Genomic DNA, 26,223 nt, shown 5'->3' on the forward strand with positions numbered 1-26,223 from the left:
TGCCAGTAATGCACCAGTCAATTATAACCACGCCCCCCCCACCCATGTCCGGGGAATAGCGGGGACTTTGACTTTCGGTGCAGCCAACCCCGGCTAAAATCCTCGCCCTGCGGGGACGAACAGATGGTCAAATCCCCGCCAATTACCCCCGCACCCCAAGGACCCTAGGTAAGGCCCATTCCCCGCTATATTTAAAGCTTATGAGAGTATATACTTTGCATTTCATTATTTATATACATTGAACTTAATCAGGTTCCTTTATAAAACGTGTCCGAATCCAATGCTTTATACGACGTATTGTTTTACAAGTACTAATAACGTATTAACTGTACATTTTTAAACCCAGACTTTGTTTTATTAGACAATTTAAATGCATATAACATGAAAGTTAATTAATTTCCTTATTTTCGGATTCAAGGATACACGAATGAATTGAATCCAAAAAAACAACAAGTGAAAATATGAAAATAAGTACTGTGAGTATAACTGTAAGTCATAATGTATACATATTTTGTATATACAACGAAAAGGGATAATAATAAATTGGAGTGTATCTTTAATATAAATTGATTGATTTAATAAGACAAGTTCTACATGTATAACCAGGTACTAAGATGTACTGAGATGTGTTCTTGTTTTCAAACATAAACATATGTAACGGTGCTCTGTAGGCGGGCGAGGTGCGTTCATAATAATGTTCCGAATAGAGAAGTTAGTGTATATAAAGACCAGTGGACACCTTCAGGGTCGAGCATGCTTTTCCCTGGAGGGATCTGTTGGTGTTTGTTTGGCTCGCACGTTACACATATATTCACTGGCTATGTAGAAAAGCTTTATAAGCATAATTTGACAGTACGTAGTACAGTCTCATTTTGGCTAGTCGATACGATACGATACGGTATGTTTATTGCGTAAAACATTATACAATGTTCATAGCATATCACATACAATACAATGAATGAATGGAGAAAGTACAGAAATACAATTTTCTGGAGCAATTTAACATGAATGATATAACATCCTATAGTTGTTCGAGTGTGGTTATACAAATAGAAATGTAGCTAAATTTGTTAGTGTAATTACATTAAATAGCAGCATTTTCGGTATAAAAGGAAATACGCGCCTAGTTATGTAAAACCTCCCTTAGCTGGATTTATTTTGCTGATCTATATGTGTTATTCTTTGTGTTACAACTTAACTTGGATTCAAATTTATTTAACGTTGGCCATGTAGTAATGTGAAATAGACTATATGTAGATCTTACTTATGGTTTGCATTGTCTATATGTATTCAGTTGTACTGTTATGCTTGTCGAGAATAAATGTGTGTAATGCTTATGAAATCTTAAGTTATTACACTGATCTGCAGGTGTTATCTGGGTCTGATTTAAAAGATGAGCCACCGCCCGAAAAAAAAACTTATTAGTCGAAGGCATTAACGATTTCTTCCATTTCACCATTATATTCAAAATTTAGGTTTCTGGGTAAAAATCCTGATTTCCTAACAACCATAGCCTTTGTTCATCCTACATTTACTTTCATTTTTATATGCAATACTTTAGTAAAATATAATAGCCTTTCTGCAAGCCATCTGGTGTTTCACAAGATAGAATAAAATCATTTGTATATAATAGCATATTTTAAATATATACATCTCAATCTCTCCATAGCCGTTTAGTAAAAGCATGTATTTTAAGTCATAAAGCTATAATGAGAAAAGGCAAAGGAGATAAATATTCACCCTGTTGCACTCCTAACATACAAGAAAAATCATTGCTAAGAGTATTGCTTAGTTTAATTCTTGATCTGATATAATCATACATGTTTCTTATAACATATATAAAATACCTCTAACAGCATAGACCTCTTTACATTTATCAAATGCAGCAATATGTACAGTGCCATTCATGGGAATGTCGATAGGTTAGTTGATATGATTTATTTGAAAAAAATAAAACAAACCACAAAACATTATATGAATAATGCTAATATTTTTTGCCAAAACGATGTCTTTTTTAACCCCTATCAAAGGATCCCACAACCATTCTCTTAAGTGTTACCAAAACGCACATGCTCAGTGGTGAGGTAATCAACAAGATGGATACCGACCGTCAAAATTAGTTTTTGTGATAATTCAAAATTTATTCATTGACTGTAACATATATGAATAGTAAAATTTCAAAAATTATGTTTCCGAGTAATAAATGTGTTTTTTACCCATACATATTTTTTGAACGTTTCACATTTACATATACAAAAAATACTGTAACAAGGGATACCGAAGGTGCTCTTCGTGAACTTGATATTCGGATTACACCGGTAATAGGTCACCAACGGTAATTCATACATTGGGAATAATACATCTCATGACAATTTATCACGCTGTTAACGATACTTGCCTAACTATAATTTGTAGTATAAACAGAATGTTCGGCTTAGACCATACTTTGGTGTCATGTCAGGGCGGGTGAATAAAGCATTACGATTTGAGGACAAAGTTGCCATAGTTACCGGAGGATGCCAGGGCATTGGTAAAGGTTGCGTGGACGTGTTAGGTAAGATACGTACAATATTTTCTCCGATAATAATTGTCGTTTCAAAAGAGGATTTTTGGTTCCGTAATAAGTTAAATAAGATACGTACAATATTTCTTCCAATTTCTTCTTGTTATTATAAGTAAAATAAAGTATAACAATAAAGCTGTAGAAAGTGCATGTAATTTGACTTTAAGAATTGTAAAAAAGCATTTAGAGCCGAGCGGAGTTTATTACTATTTCTTGTGGTTAACACACATTCTTATTTCATGGAAATTTACATATGGCAACATATACTTTAATACAAATAAATAATAATTTGATCGGAAGCTAAAATCTTGAATAGAGCATCATCTTCGCCATCAAACCGATATGTTTATTATCATGTTGTCAAATGAATTTCGAAAAATGTGTTTTTATGAATAAATACCATGGTATTTGAGTAGTTATCTATAAAAAGTCAACTTTATGAATATTCATATTATAATAAAAAATGTATATGTCTAACGTTAGGATTGCCTTTATGTTGACAGTTGAAGAAGGAGGCAAGGTTGCTGTTTTTGATATAAAAGGTATTGCTTTGCAACATATAACTATTTACAATCATTACTATATTTACTATTACGAGATCATAGTGCGTTCGTTTCATGAAACAAAAATATCTGCACTATAAACTCTCATTATCATGGAGACATTTCATTCTATTTTTTCGACTTGTGACTTTTATCAATCATTTACATTATACCCATTTCATGCAATAAGGGCTTATCATCTTCCTTATTTCACACGCCCTTAGGTCAGTTCAGCATATCTAATAGGACGAGTATTTACTATGTTCTGAATAAATGGCACGCTCTTTTTCAGACTCATTTGGAGAAGACCTGGCATCGAAATGTGACAGCATCATGTACATCCACTGTGACGTCAGGAATGACGATGAGATTAAGGTATTAATTTAAACTATTTCTTCTGGTTTTGGCATGTATTGTTAAAATCTTGCCAAAACTTATTTCACATGTTTGAATAAGACCATATTGTTAATTAGTTATGTAGCTTAATGTGTTACCTTAAGGGGCGTAGCTAGCCCTTTTTTCATAGTTGTGCTAGGCGCGTCCGGGGTCATGCCCCATCGGAAAACTTTGAAAACCTTGATGCAATCTGGTGCATTCTGGGAATCTGAGGTGCTTTATATAGATCTGGCGAATTGACAGTTTTAGAATGATGTAGTCTAGTACGCATACTGCAACTTTGGCTGTTTTTTTAATGTCAGAATCATGTTGATTCAGCTGCGTCTTCGCATAAAGGCAGCTACGCGCCTAACCTTCAAACTAAATAAAGTTATAGTTATTATTAGAATGTTAAACTCAGTACTGTAAATCATCCCATCTGGCAATCAATTTAAACTTAGATCAATAAATACAACTCTAAAACACTACATTTAAGTAATGATATAATTCAAAATTTTACGAACTATTTCATCTGATGTACCGGCATGCATCCGAAGTTGTTTCGATAAAAATGGCCGAGGAGTTCCGAATGGTCGGGAACAAACAAAAAATTGCTACGCATGTAAGAACCGGAAGGCAAAACAGCATTTAGTAAAGAATGTTATGTTTAATGAAGTCTACACGATATCTGCTTTCAAAGTCTTTCTTAATATCTCTAAAACAAAACATTGTCACAGGCAGCAAACAATTATCTAAATCAAGTATGGTCAGTTTCAAAGGTAAACGGATTCATTAAGAAAATTTAATTGTCATCCAAAGCAGCCTTTAACTGGACTTAGGAGTATATTTATGTAAACACAGTCACAACTGTAATCAAACCAAATCTTAAATACTGCGATATATTGATAGTTTAATAGTGTTGCGTGCTTTAATCAAAGATGGTGTTTGTATATCATATTGAGATTAATGACACTACTGACCAGCTGATAGCCATGTGGTCGAGTGCAAAAGGTTGATAGTTCACACACTGGTCGCGTAATAACGAAATACGTCGAACTATGGTACTGAAAATTCCTTTGCCTGGTGTTTGGCATAAAAACTATACTACTAGGAAAATGGTGTACTCGGTACTGGTTTAAACCGAGTTACGTCCTTTACATTGCTTGTTTACACCGAACTCGTTAACGAGCTGGGATATCGCGCGCATAATTCCTTGTATCGCAGGCTGTTTCTTCAAATCCACTTAGTATCTGGATGTATCTGGGAATTACAGTCACTTTTGTCTCCTGTAAACGCAATTTAAGTCGTGATTGCGTCACATCGTGGTTACGCTATACTGCAACCAATCGACGACGCGAATAGACCTTAGATAAACTCACCGACTAACTCACTTTAGAATACAACCTACATTTTCACCAAATGAGATTGCAGACAGGCAACCATTAAGTAGTACACTTAATCATTAAGAATTTAGCGCGTGTTTAAAGATCCGCCTACTACCAACCATCCTATACACACTACCTGCGTCGACAATGTATAAGCCATTGAGGTTGTATTCTAAGTCAGTTAGATGACATGAAACTACGCTACGCTTACTCCGCCCATTCTTAATCATTAAGAATTCACTTCATGTCTTCTTACTATCATTAGGGGGCAATGTTCTTGGTCCTCGTTAAACAGTTCGACGGAGATGCAATGAATTGCTTCATCTCCGATTCCGCTTGTACTTATCCGGCACGACCGGGATTGTTAATTTTTAATATTTTATGTATTTATCATCTATCAAAGTAATGCAACTAGCAACAATATCATCATAACACTTTAATCTCAGACAAGATTCAGATTATGTCTATCAGTATACAATATATAGTACTGACGATATGAATTAAGATATATAGAAAACGTACACATCCTACCAAGAATACCACAATAATATGCCCATAGCAATGTTTTAATGACCTATGATATACTAGGAATCAAAGGCACTTTTGCATCAAACATGAAACAGACTTCTTCAGAGCTTCGTGTGATAACAGTTAAACTTAAAATACTCCTTGTATACAAACGTCTCCGGGTCAGCCTTGTTCGAACCCTGATGCAAACAAGCTGGGGCCTTGTTCTGAACCCCGATGTAAACAAGCTGGGGCCTTGTTCTGAACTCCGTTGCAAACAAGCTGGGGCCTTGTTCTGAACCCCGTTGCAAACAAGCTGGGGCCTTGTTCTGAACCCCGATGCAAACAAGCTGGGGTCTTGTTCTAAACTCCGTTGCAAACAAGCTGGGGCCTTGTTCTGAACCCGTTGCAAACAAGCTGGGGCCTTGTTCTGAACCCCGATGCAAACAAGCTGGGGCCTTGTTCTGAACTCCGTTGCAAACAAGCTGGGGCCTTGTTCAGAACCCCGTTGCAAACAAGCTGGGGCCTTGTTCGAACCCCGATGCAAACAAGCTGGGGCCTTGTTCTGAACCCCGTTGCAAGCAAGCTGGGGCCTTGTTCTGAACCCCGAAGCAAACAAGCTGGGGCCTTGTTCTGAACCCCGATGCAAACAAGCTGGGCCTTGTTCGAACCCCGATGCAAACAAGCTGGGACCTTGTTCTGAACCCCGATGCAAACAAGCTGGGGCCTTGTTCTGGACTCCGTTGCAAACAAGCTGGGGCCTTGTTCGAACCCCGATGCAAACAAGCTGGGGCCTTGTTATGAACCCCGTTGCAAACAAGCTGGGGCCTTGTTCTGGACTCCGTTGCAAACAAGCTGGGGCCTTGTTCGAACCCCGATGCAAACAAGCTGGGGCCTTGTTCTGAACCCCATTGCAAACAAGCTGGGGCCTTGTTCTGAACTCCGTTGCAAACAAGCTGGGGCCTTGTTCGAACCCCGATGCAAACAAGCTGGGGCCTTGTTCTGAACCCCGATGCAAACAAGCTGGGGCCTTGTTCTGGACTCCGTTGCAAACAAGCTGGGGCCTTGTTCGAACCCCGATGCAAACAAGCTGAGGCCTTGTTATGAACCCCGTTGCAAACAAGCTGGGGCCTTGTTCTGGACTCCGTTGCAAACAAGCTGAGGCCTTGTTCGAACCCCGATGCAAACAAGCTGGGGCCTTGTTCTGAACCCCGATGCAAACAAGCTGGGGCCTTGTTCTGAACCCCGTTGCAAACAAGCTGGGGCCTTGTTCTGAACCCCGAAGCAAACAAGCTGGGGCCTTGTTCTGAACCCCGATGCAAACAAGCTGGGGCCTTGTTCTGAACCCCGTTGCAAACAAGCTGGGGCCTTGTTCTGAACCCCGTTGCAAACAAGCTGGGGCCTTGTTCTGAACCCCGATGCAAACAAGCTGGGGCCTTGTTCTGAACTCCGTTGCAAACAAGCTGGGGCCTTGTTCTGAACCCCGTTGCAAACAAGCTGGGGCCTTGTTCTAAACCCCGTTGCAAACAAGCTAGGGCCTTGTTCTGAACTCCGTTGCAAACAAGCTGGGGCCTTGTTCTGAACCCCGTTGCAAACAAGCTGGGGCCTTGTTCTGAACCCCGATGCAAACAAGCTGGGGCCTTGTTCTGAACTCCGTTGCAAACAAGCTAGGGCCTTGTTCGAACGCCGTTGCAAACAAGCTTGGGCCTTGTTCGAACCCCGATGCAAACAAGCTGGGGCCTTGTTCTGAACCCCGATGCAAACAAGCTGGGGCCTTGTTCTGAACTCCGTTGCAAACAAGCTAGGGCCTTGTTCGAACGCCGTTGCAAACAAGCTTGGGCCTTGTTCGAACCCCGATGCAAACAAGCTGGGGCCTTGTTCTGAACCCCGTTGCAAACAAGCTGGAGCCTTGTTCTGAACCCCGATGCAAACAAGCTGGGGCCTTGTTCTGAACCCCGATGCAAACAAGCTGGGGTCTTGTTCTGAATCCCGATGCAAACAAGCTGGGGCCTTGTTCGAACCCCGATGCAAACAAGCTGGGACCTTGTTCTGAACCCCGATGCAAACAAGCTGGGGCCTTGTTCGAACCCCGATGCAAACAAGCTAGGGCCTTGTTCTTAACCCCGTTGCAAACAAGCTGGGGCCTTGTTCTGAACCCCGATGCAAACAAGCTGGGGCCTTGTTCTGAACTCCGTTGCAAACAAGCTGGGGCCTTGTTCTGAACCCCGTTGCAAACAAGCTGGGGCCTTGTTCGAACCCCGATGCAAACAAGCTGGGGCATTGTTCTGAACCCCATTGCAAACAAGCTGGGGCCTTGTTCTGAACCCGTTGCAAACAAGCTGGGGCCTTGTTCTGAACCCCGTTGCAAACAAGCTGGGGCCTTGTTCTGAACCCCGATGCAAACAAGCTGGGGCCTTGTTCTGAACCCCATTGCAAACAAGCTGGGGCCTTGTTCTGAACCCGTTGCAAACAAGCTGGGGCCTTGTTCTGAACCCCGTTGCAAACAAGCTGGGGCCTTGTTCTGAACCCCGATGCAAACAAGCTGGGGCCTTGTTCTGAACTCCGTTGCAAACAAGCTGGGGCCTTGTTCGAACCCCGTTGCAAACAAGCTGGGGCCTTGTTCAAGCCCCGATGCAAACAAGCTGGGGCCTTGTTCTGAACTCCGTTGCAAACAAGCTGGGGCCTTGTTCTGAACCCCGATGCAAACAAGCTGGGGCCTTGTTCGAACCCCGATGCAAACAAGCTGGGGCCTTGTTCTGAACCCCGTTGCAAACAAGCTGAGGCCTTGTTCTGAACCCCGATGCAAACAAGCTGGGGCCTTGTTCTGGACTCCGTTCCAAACAAGCTGGGGCCTTGTTCTGGACTCCGTTGCAAACAAGCAAATATATTAAAACAAGTTTAAAATTGCGAAGTAAGAATCCTCCCATATTTTTTATTACTGAATATTTCCAAACACTTATTACTGAATTCTTCCAAACACTTGAAATAAGAATTTCAGAACTCGTGCTTTAAAACATGGACATCTAGTTTTGCTTGTCCAGCCTGTAATTCTGTCATTTATTTGGATAATTTCAGAAAGCGATAGACAGAGTTGTTCAGACTTTTGGAAAACTGGACTTGCTTGTCAACAATGCTGCAGTTGGTAAGTTGACACTTTTGTATAATTTCTTTCCTGTTTAGATTTTAATAAAATTACGTAATTCGGGCTGTTTTTCTTTCAAGATTTTAATAAAAACACACTGAATTGTTTCAATGAATAACCCGTTCAATGTGTAATTTAGATTAATTTTATCGAAATGAATATTGAATATGACTTATACTGTCAATCCCATTTTTTAGCTCCACACGCTCACGCGATTGATGACGTCACTCCGCAAGACTTCCGGGACCTTCTCAATCTCAATCTCGTATCGTATTACACAATGTGCAAGGTGCGAACGTTGTTTCATTAAAACGTATTATTTTGTCTTTCTTATTAATTTTGATTGAAAGCTATTATTTTTGTATTCTCATTGTGAGTGCTAGATGACATGAAGTAATTTATTAATGATTAAGAAATTCAGATCATCTTACTGACTTAGAAATAGACACATTTACAACGCAAACTCTGTGTATCGGATTAATGGCTGCAGGCGGACCTTTAAACACCAGCAAAAGTTGATTTTCTTTATGATTAAGCCTTGTACTTAATAAATGACTGCCTATTTGCAATTTCATTAGCTGAAAATGTAGGTTAAATTCGCGGGTATCGCCAAACTGCGAAAGGCGAAAGCCACTAAATCAAGAGCGAAACGTCAGTACATGGCCGACCACTAAACGGCTACTTAACTCTCACAATTTACTCTGGCCGTGCTAGAACGCATCTTGTCACATTTTTAACTGGTAAATATATATCAGATATATGTGTTATATGTCTTCGATGTATTGTGGCGTTATGCGTTTTCGTCAAAACGTCTTGCCACGTAAAATGACTGATCGTAAAATGGTTGCCTACTTGGTCCTTAACATCACCTTGTATTATCTTTATGTTTTTGAGCATGGTTCATTGATTGTGATGTCATGTTGTTTGCAGTACAGTCTTCCTTACCTCCGTAAGAGAAAGGGGAGCATTGTGAACATCTCCAGTGTGTGCTCCTCTGCAGCTGCCCGCAACATGAGCATGTACTGTGCAACAAAGGTAATTGATTTTAAATGACAAATAACAAAAAGAAGCTCCAGAAATAATTGCCCTTTTAAGAATTTTAAATATCTCCGCTTTATATATATTTTGCTTTAAGTACATCATTGTATACGTACCTAATGTTGTAAAAGGTTTGTTCTTAAGTATTTATGAAATTACATTATACACGCAACGTCACTTTAACTGACAACAATCCCTAAAATATTCCAGGGCGGAGTCACATCGCTCACAAAAGCACTAGCTATAGACGAAGCGAAACGTGGAGTTCGGGTAAACTCGTAAGTGTGGAAATAAAACTATCGTACTTCTAAAATAAATGTAAATGGATGAACGTTTATCTTATCAACGAACATACGATAGAATACCAGGTGTATTCGTATGATGACAAATTCAAATTTCTTTGTATTACTTATCAATTCAAAATATAGATAATTGCTTCAGGCAAATACCGATTTCAAAAAGCGATCTTACGATAGGTCTGTTGATTAGACGTTATTAGTATACAGCTAAAATCGTCTATGCTAGTACTTGACAAGTGCATGGTCGACTTATGTACACAATATATGAGATAATAAATGTTTTGATTAATATCGTGCTCACAAGCACGAATACTCGTTACTCAGTGACGTACAAGTGTGTTTACACATGTAAATAAATAATCTAACTGTAGTAAACCAGTTAACCAAACGTTAAAAATGTTAACTCACGTGCACCTTGAAGGTTGCCTTAACATTACTAATTGGCAATTAGATAATGGGAAAAAATATCCGAAACAATCGCAAGAATCAATTGCTTCCCGATCCAGGTACTTAATTTATATGTGTTTTTTTTTTCTATTGCCATAAGAATTGCTCCTTCGACTGTACGTACACAGATGGTGGAAGATTTTGTGGCTTCCCATTCAAACCCCGAAGAAGTCATGCAGAAGTTGACAAGCAGCTTGGTATGTTAGACCCCACTCTTAGAATTCCTTAATTGCTCTGTAGACCTACTCATTTCATGTACACTCTGTTGCAAAAACATATAGTATCTGAGGTAACTGAACTGTTTTCTTGACTTTGCGAAATTGTTATTAAACAAGTAAGTATTTAAAGGATATGAACATATAAAAAACTCTCAAAAACCAATAAACCTAGCCATGCAGTTTAACCACATAACTTGACAACGTTAATAAAACAACTTGTGATTCGAAACAATTATTAATACACGCAGTTTTTGCACCTTTTCCTCCCAGATGTGTTGAAAGCACGAAACTACAATGTATAACAGAATACCTATATTCAGAGAAGTTATTAACCTCAAAGCTGGGCCCATATTCACTAACGGTTCGGAATATTTAATTTATAATTTGCTATATATATCAGGTGATACGTGTCATGTAATTTTATACCGTGATAACGTAGATATCAGATATATAGCAATATGTATCACCAATGTTATACTGTTACCTTTGTTGGGTCTTGAGTCACCAATTCAGACTCCAGTCAGTTGTATACGGACTATTGTGTATGGGGCGGATTGGTAGTTGGAGTTGTTAACCATTGCACACAATAAATAGCTTGAATAAAACAGGGAAAGCTAATTCCACACTTTGCTGTTCGAACGCTTTAAGAAAGTACCCTTAATCAGCCTAAGCGTTCGCGTTTACCCGTTGGCACAAAGATCAGGCCCAAACATGCAAACGCTAGGCATTCAACAGCACAGACAAATTGCATAAATTCAATTTAGAAATACCTTTATCTTTATTTCTTATCTCGAAATTTGTATTTCATTTCAGCATTCAGACCGTCTAGGCGAGCCACGAGAGATCGGATTGGCTTGTCTTTATCTCGCTGTAGACGCTACGTTCACCACCGGCTTTGAGCTCAACTGCACCGCGGGGTCAGAGATCGGCTACGGTGTTAAAATGTGATAATGACCAGCACAGTTGTGCCATATATATATAAAAAACGATTATTCATGTACCAAGTATATGTTTTTGTATTTCGTGTAAATACTTTGTAAATATGTGCACCTCATATCACATGTATATTGTGAAGAAATGAAAATTAAACTGCGAATCCTAAAACTGTCCATTTTATTACATATACAACAGGTTAAATTGGTTCCAATGTACATTATAAATGTCAAATCATACATTTTATATGAGAAAATATATTCATACACAGTAAATAGCATGGTGGTTTTAAAATATAGAGATAAAGACAACGATACTCGCAAAAGTAAGGGAGGATAATAAGTCAGTTATCAAAAAATATAATTAAGTAATTGCTCATGGTATTTCGTTTATTTGTTATTAATTTATTAATTACAGGACCTATTTCAATTACCCCGACTTTGTCAAAAGTTTTTGAACGACATTTGGCAAATTAAATTAAACATATTTACAAAAACGGATATAGTACACAAAATCAATCCCATTTAACTTTCGAGAAAACACATTTGTGTAACACAGCGTTGATAAAGATAGTTAACGAATGGTTTGATCGATTAGACAACGGTAAATATGTAGGTGCGCTCTGTATTGATATACAGTCTAACCCCGTTGGCTCGAATTCCCAGGGACCAGCGAAAATACCTCGAAATTCAGAAAGTTCGAGCCAAGCGGGAATGCTAACCTTAAGTATATAGAAATCGGTCCTTCACATCCAGTTCGTGCCAACGAGGAGTTCGAGCCAAGCGAGTTCGAGCCAACGGGGTTCGACTATACGTAAAACGTTCGATTTCGTCGATAACGAAGTTCTTATACATTAATTTTGTAAAATTGGCGATGCTCATTTTCACGCAGATGTATAACGTCTGAAGTTCCTAGGGCTTCAATATAGGGACCATCCTAGGGCTTCAATATAGGGACCATCCTAGGGCTTCAATATAGGGACCATCCTGTTTCTTACATATATCAATGACATAATTTTCGAATTACAAAACGCTTTGAATCACCAGTATGCGCATGATGTTAGACACCTTTCAAAGCACTTGACAAAAAGTTGAACGTACGATGCAAATAAATTTTAACAGGGAATCGGAGGGGCGCAAAACAAACATCCAATGTTTGACTATTGTTGTAGATTTTTTTTGTGATATAAAAATAAAATATTTACACCTCAACTTCCATTCCTTAAATGAAATGCCCTTCGGCAATTGCGTTCATCAATCGATGAACGCAACATCTTCGGATATATTCCGATCGCAATCCATCGCATAACAATATACAGAAAACTATCGATCTTGTTATTGTTTGTATCGTGTCAGCAGGTCCCGTAAAATATAAATCACCATTTTTGAAAGTGTTATTATATTTTGAACGCTTTGTTGTCAAGTGTTTCAATTTTACGTTTACGTGATTTCAAGTGGTTGATCTTTTCCCGCGTTTTTGTGAGTCATTTGAAAAAATATGTTTCCGGTAACAGTCGGGTCATCCTATTTACAGAATGGGTAAGAAAGGATTACTAAAATGTAATCCGAAATGAAATGAAGTATTTTTTTTACCGTTTCTTCAATAATATAATGAACTATTGGTGTAAATATAAGGAATGAATTGCGGGATTGATGTCATTATCGGGGAGATGAACGCATTTGGGCTGGTCAAAGTACGCGTAGAGTCCTTCGGACTCCACACATTTAGACCAGCCCAATTGCATTCATACCCCGATAATGACATCAACCCCGAAACTCATTCCTTAAATACACTGCTTTTTAAGAATGCGTTTATGTTTGGTTCAAGAGTCCTTTTAGTAAGTGCCGCTGAGAACATGCAATCCCGCCCTTACATTATGTACAACGATCAACCATAGCCAGACAGTACAAAGGCGCTGGCTTTTTGTCGTTTCAGTTATGATTCAAACTGAAAGTCAAGTAATCTAGCGTTGAAACCATTAATATTCATACATATTTGTATATCAACATGACTATTTACCAACAGACAGAGTCTGTTTACACTGTTGTTAAATAACCGTTTGGTTGATAGCCGTATTTTTACATTGTGTTATTGTTGTTGTCAAATCGTTAAGCCTCGACCTTTTGCATGGCCTTTATATTTAACTTTATATTATCTATTTAGTTGCTGTCCTGAGGACGCATACTGGAAACTATGACTTATCATCTCATATAACAACAATTAGAATTAGTCAATAACTACCAAATATCCTCAAACTTGGAAGGGTTGTTTGGCATTGCCTTAAATTACTCATCAAGCATTTAATGCGGAATGACTAATGTGCTGCCATGAGGAGGTCATACATGTTTTACAAACATCTCTTGTCGTATAAGACGTGATATTGACGACCTACTTAGCCTTATACACAGGTATATAGTTTATATAGATAAATCTATTGGAATATCAAGGTTATATATTCTTAATACTAGTAACAGTTAGTGCTTTCTTTATTTGCTTGGTAAGCTATATGTTGCATCGATGGCTTAAGGCTTCCAATACTGGAAAAAAGAGTTTCAAGAAATTTATAGCTTTTAACAATAGATGCCGGATTACGTAATTGTAAATGTTGAATTTAGATCATATTCAAATCATAAATTATCATGACCTAATAAAATGTTCCACTCAGCGCATTTGCCAATTAATATAAAGCAAAGGTTACATTCATTATATTAAGACCATTTATTTCAATATGTTTACCCCAACATAAATATCGTAAAATGCATTAGTTATAGTGTTTTTTATATATTGTGGCGTTGTGTGTTTTCTTCAGTTTTGCCTTGGACATTGTGTCGTATAAACAGGTTGATCGTAATATGTTTGTCCCAGTAGTGTCCATTGTGTTCTTTAATGCCACATGTCATGTTTGCAGTACAGTCTTCCTTTGCTCCGTTTGGGAAAGGGCACAATTGTGAACATCTACAGCATATGTTCGCCTGTAGCTGCCCACAACATAACCATGTACAGTGCTAGGAAGGTAAATGATTTAAATCACATTAAGAAACCGGAACTCGTTTCACTTTTATTCTGCGAATATAAAACCCATCGAAGAAATACATATGCCTTTAGTAACATATATACGTACCTTATATTATTTATAGTTAGGTGATTTATTACCGCCAAAATTACTTCATACATGCGACGTTATACTGCCATTTAGAACGTTCTAGGCGGTCTGTTGATATTCCGCTGGTAAGACTGCAATACAGCTAAAATATTAATTATTATTATAGATTCTAGTACTTGGCGAGTGAATAAATGGCCTTTTGTACTTAAGATGAGGGAATATTTTTTATGTATTTATTTATTAAGTTCATGTGCTTTGCATGTCTTTAAAGCTATTAATGTTTGCATCATTAATTTATGAAAATTTACAAAGCAGCTTTCTGGTTTTTTTTTAATACTAGCTCTTTGTAATATCGTATATTATATTTATTCAATAAACATAAGGTAAATGGTCAAGGAAAACATTTTAACGAATGATATATTGCTTGTCCTGGCATGAGTTTGAAGTGCCGGCTGAGTGAAATACTTAACACTGATAAAGTGAGTACTTCACACTGAAGGACATAAATAACGGCTAAACTTTGTAATGAATTATATCATTGGTTAAATTTCGATTGCCTTTCATTTTTGTGCTTATCTAAGTATGCAAATATATATACAGATTAAGTACCTGATAAGATAAAGTGTAATATTCCGCATGACCTAAATTTCCGAATGACAGCTCGTGAAACATCGTCCATGGCGACGCGAATGAGCAAACGCTATAGAGCACGTTTGATAAGAATTGCCGATTTGTCTGGAACAAGGAAAAGTGCAACAATGCCCCGGAATGAAATATTATAATGAACTATTTGAGTTATCCTCAACTTTTAAAATACTTCATTTATGTTTTAATACACAGATACACTTAATACTGCCTGTATCAATATAATTTTATATATATTGACTGCCTTGAAAGTGACAGTGCATATTGTAAACCTGAGGTGAAAATTGTCGACCGAAGCTTAGCCGGAGTGACAGCATTTTCCGAAGGTTGACATTATATGCATTGTCACCCTCAAGGCAGTCAATAATTAGTTTATACTGTGGAATTTTAAAGTATTCAATTAAAATGCACATATGATTCAAGAGCAAAAATTCTTGTATTTCAACAAAACATGGCGGCGAATTTGTGGCATATTGTCAATTTCATAACGTCAGAGGGTAATGGTGCGACAGAGAGTGATAATGCGACTGAGGGTGATAATGCGACAGAGGGTGATAATGTGACAGAGGGTGATAATGCGAGTGAGGGTGATAATGCGACAGAGGGTGATAATGCGACAGAGGGTGATAATTCGACAGAGGGTGATAATGCGAGTTATAGTAGAAAAATGTTGTTCTAGCGTTAATTACTTTATGTTCTTTAAAAGTGAGGTTTAATCATTTAGATTACTCTTTCTATATTTATTCACCCTCTTGACTAAAAAATGTCAACGCTTATAGTATAAACTTAAATTTCATTAAATACAGGAGCATTTCTCGAAAAAAGACCTAAAACAGGATACAAGCTGAGTGGCCAGTAATTCAATAACAAAGGTTTGTTGTAATGCTCTTGTATCTCGATGGTTTTTCTTTCGAGTGTATGACTGTTTGACGTTTTTGTTAACAGGACACACCCTCCCATGCGTCTTAAAAATCCATTTTGTAACTTTAGAGTACTTAAAGTACTCGAATTTTTGACCTGGGTAACCGCAAGGCCCTGGTAAGGCTAAAGTGGGCATATAAAGCCGCGCGTACCGAAAGTGACTATGGTTCATTATTTTTTACTTCGCATGGAAAGCGAACGTTAGCCCAAAGAAGAATGGATATTCCAGGCGCGGTTCTGTTTGTATGTTTCCTTGCAGTCGAGTTTGGCCTCTCGCTACAGAGGTAAGTATTATTTTCTATATTACGTACTGTGTGTAACGATAGAGTAACTTATTAGGCCGATTGTCCAGAACTTTGTTAAAGTTAACAAAGTTGTTAACGTCATCGTTTTTCACTTTTAAATCTGTATTGCTCTGGAGTTTTTAAGGATACATTTATGATCTGCAATATTTCTTATAAGATCTGAGACAACTGTTTCAACTTTACGTGTTTTATTTAAATATATGAGAACATCATTAACTATTTCGCGTATAAATGTTTACAACGATGTTTTTAATAACTTTGTTAATTTTTACAAAGTTCTGAACAATCGGGCCATTATATATTTAATATTAATTCTGAATTTTAAATATGATCATATATTAACGTCATATATTTGCTTTTGAACCTCGACATGGCATTTTCTTTATTAATACATCAATAGTTTCGTGTTGTTCATGAATATGAGAGAATTAACAGGTTGACTTGAAGCCTGTTTTGCAGTGTATAAGATAATATTATCGTACCATTAAACAATATCTAACTTGACTGCAATGGGCCGATTGTTCGAGTCCGTATTCACTTACATTTTGATTATAAAATTTAAATTTAGGCTAGGTAAACCGAATCCTTAATTTTTTCAAAATGTCTTTGATATAACTAGTGTTGACAAAATATGTGTGCCTGATTATTTGTAGCAGATATATTACTTCTTGAATATCGTTGCTCATGTAATAGCAATAAACAAAGTTTTGCTTTTCTGTGTCTGAGTCCCGAACTAACAATCATCAAGATGTAAGCGCATATGGGCTCATGGCAATTTTAACGACACCGACATTAACATTGATTTGTTTTACTGCTTTGAAAGTTTAATGAATACACTTGTTATCTGAAGTATTTCTAACAAGATTTTTTTTCAAACGATACTAATTTTAACATTTATTTTTTCAACTGCTTTGGAAGTTTAATGAATACACTTGTTATCTGAAGTATTTCTAACAAGTTTTTTTTTCAAACGATACCAATTTTAACATTTGTTTTTTAACTGTTTTTGAAGTTTAATGAATGCACCTGTTATCTGAAGTATTTCTAACAAGTTTTTTCAAGACAACTATTTCAGCTGTACCTGATTTCCATCATATATATGAACACAACATGATATAATGCTAAGTTAACAACACTCTCGTTAGCCACAGTGTTAACTTCAACAAACTGGCAAACAATCAGCTCATTGTAGGATATATAAGTGGAATTGTCCTTTCACTTAAAGCTGCACTCTCACAGATTAAACGTTTTAACAACTTTTTTTGTCTTGGAACGTGCCAATGTTTGCGAAAATCCATGGAAACCAGTTATATCAGACTGCTGACAAAAAAATAGATCGCAGATTTTTATATTTCAGGTCATAAATTGATGTTTTATGCATTTTTCTTAAACCGTTAGTGACGGTTTAGGCCATAAGACATAAGTTTTCGAACGGAAATATGAAAATCTACGATCTAATTTTTGGTCAGCAATCTTAAATCATTGGTTTGCAGATATTTACGCAAAAAAATGCTCTTTCCAAGACAAAAAATAAAAAAGTGAGAGTGCATCTTTAATGTTTTGTAACAACAGTCTGTTTATACCGTACACACTAGGCGATTTTATAATGCAGCAACCGTAATGTAATTTAAAAGACAAAAGCTCAACATGCAAAACACAATGAAAACAAATTTATATTAAAGGGAGTGCTAATACAAGATCAATATTTCATTCAAATCGAAAACGTTTCGCTAAATGACAACCAAATTTCACATCCGTTAACAAGGATACACTAGGTCAGATAAAACTTCATCTCAATTCTACCCTACACAAGTAACGAGTATGTCTGAACAAGTAAGGTATTAAATGTCAGTCATGTAATTTTAATATTGACATGTAAAGGAACATCGAAATAAAATTTACGTTGATAAATAACATCGATATATGTTTATAAATTGATAATGTAAATCACTTCAAAAAAGATAACCCAAATCCCATGTGATGTGGCTTCTATTAGGAGCCTTTGGGCTTGAGATTTATGTCATTTATGGCGTAAATTCTGACGGCGCACACGTCTTTTGCCTGAAATATAAAACGCCAATGTATATTCATTGTTCAAACACACATGTTGACTTAATAAATTAATGTTACTCACTTAGATCTTAAGTACATTTTTTCGTAATCCGAAATAACCAAAAATACCTGACACCATAAACTATACATCTAAACATAAATTATGAATTGAGATTTTATTGGGCAGAGTATAATTATTAAATATACATGTAGTATTGGCTTGTTTTAAGATAATATTGCCTGTAACATGCATTTATGAGAGTGGTAGATACTAAACATAAAATAATTAAATTTAATAGGCGGATGAACACATTTTACAGCACAATTTATGGCATTGGTAAACACAATTTTATTTCAAGGGTGTGTATATAAGATCAACATTTGGGGCAATATTAAAACGAATGTTTTAACTGAAATATAACACATTTAACCATTGATATACATGTACTTCCTATTTATGATTCGTTTGAACATTAACTACATGCTACGTTCTTCCTCTATACTATAACTGGTCCTCTAAAAGTAATAAAAACACACACACATTATTCATTTGCCATTCTCATCTGATCATACGTGTTTTCGACTGTAGTTTTAAACGCCGTTCTAAACACATTTTAATATATAAATCCTGAAAAAAAGAGATCGGGCGGGGAGACATATGGACCTAACAAATATATGTTTTCGCTGCAAATAAGCCTCGATTGGCAAATGTGTGTAAGCTTATTTATATTCGCACTATAAGATTGTGAGTCATTTTAGGATTTTAGAACTTAGTGCACAGACAGAATGTAACCCTTGTTGGAGCTACCCTGGTTCTTAAACGTGCACCAGTGTATCGCAATGTCACATGGGGCACCCATTTAACGTCCCTCCCGGAAGACGATTAGTATTTGCGGCGGGGAATCGAACCTGCGACCCATGGATTGACAGTCAGGACTGGTGCACAAGATAACGGAAGACAAACCACTTAAGAAGAAGTTTTGAAACGGAAACGATTATATTTATTATGTCATACAAATAATTTTATCAGGCTATTACAAACTCTGTTCATCGGAAGCCACATCGAAATCAACAATATATCTTTGTCATGTGATAGAAATGACATGTGTTTTCGGAAATTAAAGCTTGTTTTTCAACGAGATACATGACAACACTTGGTTGAATTATAGAACGAATGAATGAATAAATGAGTGAATGGATGAGCGAGTGAGTGAGTGAGTGAGTGAGTGAGTGAGTGAGTGAGTGAGTAAGTGAGTTCATAAATAAATAAATAAATGAATAGATTGATAGATAGATATATAGATGGATGGATAGATAGATAGATAGATAGATAGATAGATAGATAGATAGATAGATAGATAGATAGATAGATAGATAGATAGATAGATAGATAGATAGATAGATAGATAGATAGATAGATAGATAGATAGATAGATAGATAGATAGATAGATAGATAGATAGATAGATAGATAGATAGATAGATAGATAGATAGATAGATAGATAGATAGATAGATAGATAGATAGATAGATAGATAGATAGATAGATAGATAGATAGATAGATAGATAGATAGATAGATAGATAGATAGATAGATAGATAGATAGATAGATAGATAGATAGATAGATAGATAGATAGATAGATAGATAGATAGATAGATAGATAGATAGATAGATAGATAGATAGATAGATAGATAGATAGATAGATAGATAGATAGATAGATAGATAGATAGATAGATAGATAGATAGATAGATAGATAGATAGATAGATAGATAGATAGATAGATAGATAGATAGATAGATAGATAGATAGATAGATAGATAGATAGATAGATAGATAGATAGATAGATAGATAGATAGATAGATAGATAGATAGATAGATAGATAGATAGATAGATAGATAGATAGATAGATAGATAAATAAATAAATAAATAAAACAAATAGATGAATTAAAAATAAATAAAAATGAAATAAATAAGTGAATATTTAATTTATCAATACTCTAATAATAACTAAAATCACTATAGGTGATGGGAATAGGAATCGGTAATTGTTATTGTTATATATGCTTTGTCTGTTATTTCATAAGATATTATTTTTATCCTATGTCCTCATCCCCAGCGACTATGATGGCTATGAGGACTACGCAGACATTTCACAGCAGGAAAAGGAACGCCCGAAGGACAGCCCAAATAAATCAAAACAGAGTCCACTGATAGGGGTCCTCACGCAGTCATTGATGTCCAACAGATCTAGCGACAGTCTGTTTGTTGACGTAGGTATGTACAACCACAATGTAGAAAAAACGTTATTTTAAATAAGGAATGTATATGAAGTTATGAACCTATATATATTTTCTTTGACATGTTTTCGAAATTAGTTTCCAATTTAAAGCTTAGGTGTACGTTGAACGGGCGTATAAATCGCACACCGACCTCATTTACCCAAACTATATTATCACTTGTTTAACCATTACAGACGCTAACTAAATTTTTGGTCCGCTTTAAGGTTTGCGGCAAGACTATCTTCTCCAGCGGTGTGGCGGGACTTCGTTAAAGTACTCATTTCCGGATGTTGACTACGCCTTTCTCGGATACGATCTTATGAAGGGATACCCACATGCCATTGGGAGCGATCCGGGATTCACCTTTCCGATTTTCAGAGCGGATTATTCCGAGCACCAGCACACAGGTGACTGTCGATTTTCCGTACCTCGTGGACTCGTTGTTATACCAGATGTCTCGTGCGTAGTATCATTTTCGTCATCAGTTGTTAAATCTGCCAGAGAATTCGAACAATCGCTATCAGTTTCTGCAAGTGTAAGTGCCGGGGGGTGGGGAGTGCAGTTTTCGGCAAGTGCAGGATACCAGAAAGCTTCGTCAGAAATTTCCAAGAAAGAGTATGTCTACATTATATCTAAAGCAACATGCAATTACTATAAAAGCAAACTCCAGGACGGAAAAACGCCACCATTTGATCCCACATTTCTACATTGGATACACAAGCTTAATAACTCGGACTCTGTAGGTGATTACTTGGATTTCTTTACCAAATACGGTACACATTATCCAACGGAAATGACTTTCGGAGCAAGATTCATGAAGGAGCACAAAATGCAATCCAACGATTACGAGACAAAGCAAAGTCAGGGAATAAATGTTGCGGTTCAGGCAAGCTACAGCGGCTTATTTAGCGCGGGTGGTGGTTTCAATTTGGACTCCAGCCAAAGGCAACAAGCGTCCGACTTCTCGAAGTCTGTAGAGACGACTACTATCACAATAGGTGCCGCTCCTCCGGCTGACGGTGAGGCCAACACATGGGCAGCCACCGTCCAGTCCAACCCTGTGCCTTCGTCATACACGCTTGACACTATAGAGAATGTATTTTCCGAGGAATACATGGGACATCTCGATGTTGACTACCAAAGAATACGAGCAAGTATGGCCCAAAACAAATTTGTCTATTGGGGAATGCTTCAAAGAGCTAAAGGTTCCGATGACTTCTCCTATGACACCGGGGAAGGGATTGTTATTCCGAATTGGTACACGGAGGGAGACTATCGAGATGAGCGAATTACCTTTACAGACTGCGTCAATACATGTCAGCAGCTTGGTTCTAAACAATGTGATGGGATCAGTTTTTGCAAAAACTGCATCGACAGGGCGTGGTCTATTTGCACCATTTTTCGAAAATCTCGAAATCAGGATGCTTTCAAGTTTGACGAGCGATGGCAGACGATTGTCTACAATGGGAAATTAACGTTGAGAGACATGACGGTCGCCGACACAACGGGTAATGCTTTAGACACGAAGATGTCTTATGTCGGATCAGATAGCTCGGCCTACGGAAAAGCTGTGAACGAATGCGATGAAGGGCGGAAAACATTTTCAAACGCCAAGTCGTACAGCTACGGGATGGTGTTCAACACACAGTTCTTACTCTGCAAAATCTACGGTGATACGAAAACATTGAGCTTGGCAAAAAGGAAAGGGTTTACCACTTACATTCAAGCTTAAAAAGCCATGCTAGGGTTACACAACATAGTAGAAAGTAAAAAAACAACAACAACAATACCGACGAGAGATGCGACAACACAACATTACGGTTTTGTCTCATTGTAACCGAAAACATTTGGCAAGAAAGATTACCGACCATCGTATCTTCATATTCTTGTTTATTATTGTACGACTATATGCAGTTAAAACATTTTATTATATACGCAAAATAAATCTGAAAACGATACATATTGCAAAATATGGTAGCCGTATTTCCTTCCAGTGATAAACGAAACAAAAAAGAATGAATTTTATCTGAAAGAGGTGCATAGACATACACAACAATTGGATCATGTGCACTCGAAACATGATTTACGGCGTGCTCTTGGAGAGAAAGTGTTAGGTATAATGCATTCACCAGTAATGTAAATAGATGCCCCGTGACTACATTAGAACCGCGTACTAATAACCGAGGCAAAGTCGGTGATTCTTTTTTCAGTGAAAACAATTTGTTTTTGTTGATAAATTATTATCAATATTGTTCATTTTGGTGAAAATAATTAACTTTACTTTCCCACTAAAATGTATTTGCAAATAGGAACAATCAATTAGCCATTTAAAATTCACATATCCATGTATCCAGTAAAATTTCAACTAGATAAGTGTAATTTTGTGAGAACTTGATTCACTCTCGTTGTAAAATTATTTTACACAAAATGAAAATTAAAAACAAGAGTTCAATCTGACACTGATAGAATCGTGTTTACAGAAGAGGAATTTGTTAAAAAGTTAATTGTTTTTTATTCCAATTTGTTCGTCATTGTCTGTCAAGCATACACCAAAATTAATGGTAACCTCTGCATTTAGCTTGATTCATTATGTAAACATTAACAATTACTAAGGAGTTAATAAGTTCATACATGTTAAAGATCTAACAAACTAAAACCAAATCTTTCTAATATTCTTTATTATATGAATATGGTGATTATCAGAAGTACATAGATTATGTTCTTTTGGTAGAAAATATTATACTTGTGCATATGTTTAGTTCATGTTGTCGCTCAAATTCTTGAAGTTCTATGACCTATTATATTATTCTATATATATACGACCTTACACTAAAATTAACACATTTTCTGATCCTTTTATGCCTTTTCGGAGTTTTATAAGTATTTAATTTATTTTTTCAATAACCCCCTTTTTGAATAGAGTGTTATTTACGCCGCTTCCCGTGGGACGCCTCTCACGCAAAATTACAGCTGATGACGTATCTGTCAATTTTCTATTTCCGGTTTGATGAGAAAAAGTTATCTGATATTCTTTTTTAAGTTTATTATTCTCTCGCTTTTAAGTACAACAAATTATGAACATTAACCATGAAGTTTTATGGATGCATCTATGTTCCAAAAAATAACGAATGCACTTTAATATCAAACAGGGCATACATACATAACCAAATTACTAAGCCGCCATTTATTGAAAACAAATTTGACAGGTCGACCGTGTTAGCAAAACAATAGCGGATAATCATTATCTTAGTTTTAGAGGGTGTTTCATGATTCATGTGTATTCAGTCATCTCACTGTCAGGGACCTGCCTGTTGATATTTTCAATGTTGTTATTTCAATGATAAAACTCCATATTTCATCGAAAAGCATGAAATATGTTTTTTTTATTCTTGAATGCTCTGAGGCAGTGTCCCTTTCATCTTAAAATGGTTACTATGGAATGTGCAACATATATGAATGCCGAATGTAAAATAACAGAGGGAAATGAAAACACTTTAAATTCGAATCTCCTTTAATAACTTATTAGATTCAAATCCCATATAAACTTCTTGATTAAATATAATTTTAACCCTAATATAGTTTTTGTTGTCAAAAACTTACTTATTTAACAAAGCTTCTTCCATCGGATAAACCGACGTGCATGAAATGTCGTATCAAAGGAGTTCATATGTGTAAATTATAACAATATATCTTTTATAATGCGTTGACTGTAATAAAGGGATATTATTCTATTATTGTTGTTTTTGTTTCTGGTTGGTTTCCAATGTCACAAGCAAGTATAACTTTCATTAAAACAATTTGATACCACATATGTACATTTTTCGATCTGTTTGTGTATTTTATCAAGCTTAATCAAGGCTTGTAATCGTAAATCGCCTTGTCGGCTTTATTCAGCCTAATTGCATTACTTTGAAAAGACATATCGATATGGTTTCCATGAACATAGACATACATTAAACTATGAAATCTGTGTTCGGAATTTGTTACTCGTGGTACGGAAAATAAATGTTAAAAAATGTAAACAATGAACATAAGAAAACGTGATTATTTATAAAAAAAATCGAACATACAAATCGCTATTAAGACGTCCTTTCAGATTATGACTAAAATATCCGAGGTTGATTGGTATAGATAGAAATTTGAAATAGCTAATGTAACGTTTATGATAACAGCAAGGCCAACAGATCCCTTCAGAGAAAAGCTTGCTCGTCCCTGAAGGGTTCAACCGGTCTTTATATACAGGAAAGTCTTAATCCACACGGAGCCCGAGCTTTTTGCTAATTTGCATATTACAAACCAAGTAAACATACGCACTATGAACGTACTTCGGTCTATAACGGAATGTTATACTAATAACGGAATGTTATACTATTAACGCACATCCTGCGGCGGACCGTTACACTTATATAAGACAACTTCCTCGGGACAGATTGATACGCCTATGCGATGTTTTCATTAATTTAATCGGGTCTTTAGATTTGCTGAAACTTTGGTACAACAAAGCTGGCGATTAGCCCGAATACCAGGGACAGGAATGTACATATGATTGTGAATATCTAATACTATGGCAATGCTGAAAGAAATAGGACTAATTATTATTCTCGAAACGGCACTTTAAACGTTAACGATGACCTTGTTTAAAGACACAAATGTCAAGGTCAAACACAATCTAAACAAGAGTCCCTGAACGTTAACGATGACCTTGTTTAAAGACACAAAGGTCAAGGTCAAACACAATCTTAACGAGAGTCCCTGAACGTTAACGATGACCTTGTTTAAAGACACAAAGGTCAAGGTCAAACACAATCTTAACTAGAGTCGCTTAACGTTACAAGACACTAAGCGCAAATAACATAGGTTTATGTAATACACGTCTGACCCCAATTTCTCGAAACTTCTTAAGCTTAACAGGCTTAAGTCGCTTATTTCAATTAGCCAAAATACATACTGAAAATGGATTTTGATAAATGAAAAATGGTTTATTCTGATTATCATACAGATTTTTCCTACATAATTTCTAAAATGTCTTTAAGAAGTTAATATAACACATTTTATTGACATACTTTTTACTCTGATTATTGATAATTGTAATTCTATTTGAAATTTGAACCTCAATGTATCATTCCTTTCAGATAAATTTAACCTCAATGTACACTTTGTTTTCATATATGTATCTACTATGTGCCTGCATAAAGCATCGTTATACTTAGCACTTATAATATCCTCATGTTTGTAAACTCTGTTTGCATTGAGTGTCTGAATCAACTTTGAAACTTTGTACAGAACAGCAAAAATAGTGAGATTAGCTTAATCCTGTTATGAGGGACTTCAGAAGTTTCGAGAAATTGGGGCCAGAATCATTTACTCTAGGCTCGCAGCCATAAAATATTGTTTTGGCATGTCTTTCTCTCGCTGTAGACGCTACGCTCACCACCTCAATTATATCGCGGGGGGGGGGGGG

At 36.5% G+C, this 26,223-nt stretch overlaps 2 protein-coding genes across 2 annotated transcripts; both read left to right on the top strand.

Moving 5' to 3' along the window:
- The first annotated feature begins 2,454 nt into the window (after positions 1-2,454).
- LOC128223604 (17-beta-hydroxysteroid dehydrogenase 14-like) lies at positions 2,455-11,464 on the top strand. The gene is made up of 9 exons (XM_052932877.1): positions 2,455-2,554; positions 3,067-3,105; positions 3,398-3,480; positions 8,448-8,514; positions 8,712-8,803; positions 9,445-9,549; positions 9,763-9,822; positions 10,427-10,495; positions 11,330-11,464. Exons 1-9 carry the CDS (start codon positions 2,455-2,457, stop codon positions 11,462-11,464), a joined length of 750 nt encoding a protein of 249 aa, XP_052788837.1.
- Positions 11,465-16,237: 4,773 nt separating this feature from the next.
- On the top strand, positions 16,238-24,493 carry LOC128224028 (uncharacterized). The gene is made up of 3 exons (XM_052933626.1): positions 16,238-16,402; positions 20,600-20,757; positions 20,987-24,493. The coding sequence occupies exons 1-3, from the start codon at positions 16,335-16,337 to the stop codon at positions 22,492-22,494; spliced, it is 1,734 nt and encodes a 577-aa protein (XP_052789586.1). The 5' UTR covers positions 16,238-16,334; the 3' UTR covers positions 22,495-24,493.
- The last annotated feature ends 1,730 nt before the right edge of the window (positions 24,494-26,223 follow it).

Source organism: Mya arenaria, chromosome 17 (genome assembly GCF_026914265.1).
Source record: "Mya arenaria isolate MELC-2E11 chromosome 17, ASM2691426v1".
Lineage (NCBI taxonomy): Eukaryota > Metazoa > Mollusca > Bivalvia > Myida > Myidae > Mya > Mya arenaria.